At 42.5% G+C, this 5,489-nt stretch overlaps 1 protein-coding gene across 1 annotated transcript; it reads left to right on the top strand.

The window, feature by feature from the left end:
• Positions 1-499: 499 nt before the first annotated feature.
• Positions 500-4,726, top strand: mnx2b (motor neuron and pancreas homeobox 2b; the record flags this gene model as incomplete). Its single annotated transcript, XM_079496640.1, has 3 exons — positions 500-935; positions 3,202-3,359; positions 4,343-4,726. The coding sequence occupies 3 exons, from the start codon at positions 500-502 to the stop codon at positions 4,724-4,726; spliced, it is 978 nt and encodes a 325-aa protein (XP_079352766.1).
• Positions 4,727-5,489: the final 763 nt, after the last annotated feature.

The following is a 5,489-nucleotide window of genomic DNA, read 5'->3' as shown; positions in this document are numbered from 1 at the left end:
CGGCTGATGGAGTGAACCAGCTACCCCTTTAGTTAGTTAAGTTGCTATTTAACAAGAGGTGGGCACGATCCCGCAACCTATCCCTGCATAATAGATATTTTAGATTCGATACTCTGTATCATCGCACCCAAATAGGCTACATTTGGACCGGCCTTTTAAAATGACAGTCTAGAATACAGACAACAAACTTTTTTGCTCCCCCTTTGCTAATATTGAGATTGTCTTTTCTTTTCTGTGCACAATTAAGATTTTTTTTCAATGGTTGCAGAATGATCTGTTGATGTGAAGTGAACAACTGTTTGTCTTTTTTAAGTTGAGCTGATATGCTCAACTTAAACAAGTTGAGCAACAAGGACATAAAGGGGGACTTATGAGTTGGTGATTGGAATTGGATTTGCAGTCTATGCGCGCTGACGCACGGCGCAGGTGCGCATCGGGAAGGTTAACTTTTGAGAACTTCACTGCAACCCTTTACCCTATAATTCTGAGTAAAGCCGTCATGGAGAAATCGAAAAACTTCAGAATTGATGCTCTACTTGCCGATCATGAGACGAACCGAGGCAACCGGGACCACTCCCCGGGTCTAAGCAGCGACAGCCCCGCTGGGAGCCCCGTGTCGTGTCGGCGTGGGGACACTCCATCTCCCCGCGGAACAGCACAACTTCAGACTGGACTCATTCCCAAACCGGGTCTTCTCCATCTCCCGCATCCAGGACTCGCTTCACTGCCGCATGGGGCGATCCCTGGCATGTATCCTGCCCCCATGTACCCAATATCGGCTTTAGGTCAGCATCCTGCTTTTGCATACACCGGGTTCACACACTTAGCACATCCGTATCAAGACCACCTGAAGGCGGCTGCACTGGCAGGCTCTCTCCCGCTGGAGCACTGGATCCGTGCTGGAATCATGATGCCACGCCTTCCCGACTACAGTTGTAAGTAACGAGGCCCAGTGATTCATTTATTTGGAAAAGGTTAAACTATTCAAAATACAATATTCTGTAGACATATTGAATAATTCAATATGAATTGTGAATGTTGAGAAGAATGAGATAAATCATGCACTTTGCAACCCGAACAATGGCCTGATAATTATTTAATGTAGCCTATATAAATAGCATTTTGCCTATAAGCGAATAGCTTATTGCAAATAATGCGTTGACGGTATGGTTATATTGTTTGATGACTTGACTTTTGAAGATAGGCCTACCGTGTCGGAATGTTAGGCTTATTTTTCACTGCCCGCGCACTAAATGAAAACGTAGCCTTAAATGATAGCCTATACCCCATACGCATTTTTAATTCTTATCAACACCGGAATTATTATTACAATTCTTATATTTTCGTCGTATATATATCATTTTAGTATAGGCATAGCCTATTGATAGGTCTGTTGGTATAGGCTATTGTTATTGGCAACCCCCCCCCCCCCCCCCCCTGTAACTGTAAAATAGCAGCATTTAATAGCAGCGTTATTAGCATGATATTTTAGGTTTCGTTGGTGTCATATTTGGCGTTGTCAATTATATATTGTAGGCTATTTATATTTTTTAAATCACATTGTGTAGCAATAGGCTACATTAGAAAAAAGAATCTGAGACGATCTGGGCACACAATATAACAGCCTTTATTTAATTCAAATGTAAAGGCAACTGCCAACATGTTTCGAAAAATGAATTACACTACACCATTTACACTTTACCTTTTTACCTCTTGCACCTTGTTCTTGTTCTTGTTTTTTTCTGAGGCTACATTTAAATATTTTCATTGCCAGTTTGACTTATAGGTGAAGTTCGGCTATGCAATGCTGAATTTGTAATAGCGTATAGTTTTTGTGGCCTATATTATTTATAATGTTTGGTATAAATCATGTAGACATAAGGAAATACAGTAGGCCCTATAGCCTATAGCTAAATAAATAAATATAGGCTATAGGCTTAGTTCAAGCATATGTTATGTGTCAGTCAGGATGCCAGTTTCAAAATTAGATGATCCCCCCTCCAACTTTTACATTTTCTGTCTAATTATTTTATTGGAGATTGGCCCTATACATGGTCTAAGCTCACTTGAAAAAAGTTTGACCCCGATTTACTGCTTAACTGTATGTCATCTTTTAATTTTGGCCTATTTATTTAGCTATAAATGCCAACTCGATGAAAATTGTCTTTGTGTGACGAAGAAACTATAAACAAACACCTAAAACGTTCTGTAGTTCATCAATAAAATCCCAAAAGCGTTCATCGAATTTTCATTAAGTTAATGGCATGCTCGTGTGTTTATGGCCTCTGCGCCCGCTTCTGCCGTGTCCTCTCGTCAACAATAAACTCGAGTAAAGCTATTATAGTTAATGATGGCCCGAGAGCGCGGGCATATGTGTGTGTGTGTGTGTGTGTGTGTAGGTGTGTGTGTGTGTGTGTGTGCGTGTGCGTGTGCGTGTGTGTGTTCCCTCCCACAAATGCATATAGATCTTTCAATGTCCTTGGTATTACATAACTGACAGTCTCAGACAAAATCTTCTTGAACTCATATTGCCAGAAAGATTTTGAGCTAAAGTAGCCTAATAGTGCAGTGATTAGGTTGGCTACACCTAAAAGAAATGTCAGATACAGTAATTGCATACATTTTGTTTCAAGTGCCTATAGTTCAATAAGCCTACGTGATGTATTCCACTGGTTCTCAAAGCGGGGGTCCTTGAGTTGTTTCCAGGGAGTCCCCAGCAAAATAAGCGAGAGTATAGGAACGAAATGGTCTAGGTCTGTAACTAGGGCAGATTCACACTGAGTCCGTTTGATTCAAACTGTTCCCGAATACGATTGCCTGGTCCCACTGGCCATGATTCACATTGGCCTTGATTCTTCCGCACCCGAGTACACTTCATTCACTGTATTCAATGCTTTCACATTGCATCAATCCGTATCCGAGTACCCTTCAATCTACCTCCATGTGGTCCCGGGAATGGTTGCGTGATCCGCTCCCGGGTACGGTACACAGTTCACACTACCACAACATCTGCCAAGTGGTCCCGAGTGCGCACCCGGGACCATAGTGTGAATCTGCCCTTCAGAGTGTACAACTATTCTGTACACTCACTGTGACATTTGAACACACTCAGAATTATGGTCCAAATTAATGAGAACCTTAACTGGGGGTTCGTGGAATTAAGAAGTTTGAGAAGCACTGATGTATTCCACTTCCCAGCAGCACCCCAGTCCGGTCTGTTGGGGAAGTGCCGGAGACCCAGGACAGCATTCACCAGCCAACAGCTCCTTGAGTTGGAGAACCAGTTCAAACTCAACAAGTACCTGTCCAGGCCCAAGCGCTTTGAAGTAGCCACATCACTCATGCTAACTGAAACACAGGTAAGAGAGAGACAGACATTTATTATATTATGGTGCTGCGAAATATATAGGCTAGTCGATCTACAAGTGCTTGTAGCATGGGCTATTTTCAGGGTGCGACACCATCTTACTGCTGACTAAATTAGAGCATCCAAGACAGAGAGATGCCTCATAAAAGTATTTGTTGACTGCCCTTTCAAAAAAACACTAGTGCCAAAATGCTCAAGCTGTGGGAAAGCCAAGAGAGCTTCTGGACATCTGAGCAACATATCTAAACCACACCACTTTGCACATGATTGTCTGTCTAACTCTGCTTCAGGATGAAGTCTTGAATATTATTTATTGTGTTGTGTATGCCATTAGAGAAAATATCCTAGGTTTCATTTTTTATGGTTAAAGAAACATTGGCTATAATGTCTATCTATTAATGATTAATATTGTAGACATTATAGACAATGTTTCTTGCTGTTAGATGTATCATTTATCCAATCTCTAATCTTTTTACATAAATGTACATACACTAATATTTGATTTTGTATTGTAGGCATCCACACAAACTTGCACATGCTCGGATACATTTAGCATTTTATTAAAGTGTTTTATTGTAGTGGTAGTATATGCCACTCAGCTCATGTAACGATTTTCACTTCTTTATTAAGTCATAAAGAAATGTGGGCTGTTTCAGATGACACAAATTTAATCTCTGATTAAAATGTCAGGGTCTCTCTCTCTCTCTACTTTATAAGTGTGTATATGTACGGATACAATTGTACCGTATATACCATACGTACACATACACACACACACGCATGCACGCACACACACGCACACACACACACACACACACACACACACACACACACACACACACACACACACACACACACACACACACACACACACACACACACACACACACACACACACACACACACACACACACACACTCAAAGACACGATACACAGAAATAACATGATCTTAACCAACCTTATCTTATTGCCAGGTCAAGATTTGGTTCCAAAACCGCAGAATGAAATGGAAACGCAGCCGCAAGGCCAAGGAGCAGGCCTCTGCCTCGGCCCAGTCTGGGGGGAAGTCATCCTCTGGAAAGTTAGCGGCGAGCAGCAGGCGAATCGTCGATCAAGACGACGGAGAAGATGATCTGGAACTGGAGGAGAGAGAGGAGGAGGAAGAGGATGATGACGAAGAGGAGGAGAACCAACGTGGCTTCTCTGTTCCCATGAGCGGCGGCGTGGGGCTGCCACGACCCAAAGACTTTCTGCAGCGCACAGCTGAGCTGGGCTACAATCCCCACAGCCCGTTCTCAGATGAAGATCTGGATGGTGTGCAGGTCGGAGGGGACAGGAAGATTGGGGCTGGATTGTGAGATCTTTCATAACTATATAAGACAAGCTGCTTTTCGTTTCATTTTCTGAGGGTTTCAGAGACGGTGGACGCTGGAAAACTCTCTGTGGTCAAAAGAATCCGAAAGATGCTTGGTGTGAATAGGCTTTATTATGATCTGCTCTGTTATGTTTTGTTTTTTTGTGGTCCAGTAGGGACAGTTGACACTTTTGCATTCCTACACAGTAAAATCATCAGTGTTTTTTTGTTTTGTTTTTGTTTGTTTTTTTACTTCCAGAGTTTAACACTTAATTATTTTACTCTGTAGGCTGTTGAAATCACAAGCTTGCATCATTATGTACAGTAAGTGCCAAACATGCTGCTTTGCTCTACATCACTTTCCAGTTTGAGTGAAAGAGTTTGGGCATGCAATGTCCACACACTCATGGGTATATAACACACACATGGTTCTCAAATCAACATATAAACTCTGAAATTCATGTCAGAAATGTCAGTTTATTAGCATGCCAGAAAAAGGTGCTACTTTTTTCACAATGCAGCGCCAGCTGTTTACTCTGGTCTTGACCCAGCCCACAAACAAGCTTGTGGAACCTCCTCCTATGGACCTTTATGATTAAAGGAGCATTCAGTGATTTGGATGATTTGGAAAACCACCCAGTCCGCCCAGGCAACAAAATGTGCACATGCACGCTCTACAGGGGGAAGTGCAACAGGCCAACAGCATGTGCACCAAGGCCCGCCCCCAGTCGATCATGATTGGAGGAAGGCCCCTCTCATCCTGATTG

Source organism: Electrona antarctica (genome assembly GCF_951216825.1).
Source record: "Electrona antarctica genome assembly, chromosome: 3".
Taxonomy (NCBI): Eukaryota; Metazoa; Chordata; class Actinopteri; order Myctophiformes; family Myctophidae; genus Electrona; species Electrona antarctica.
The sequence above is the reverse complement of the archived record's forward strand: the minus strand, read 5'-3'. Positions and strand labels throughout refer to the sequence as shown.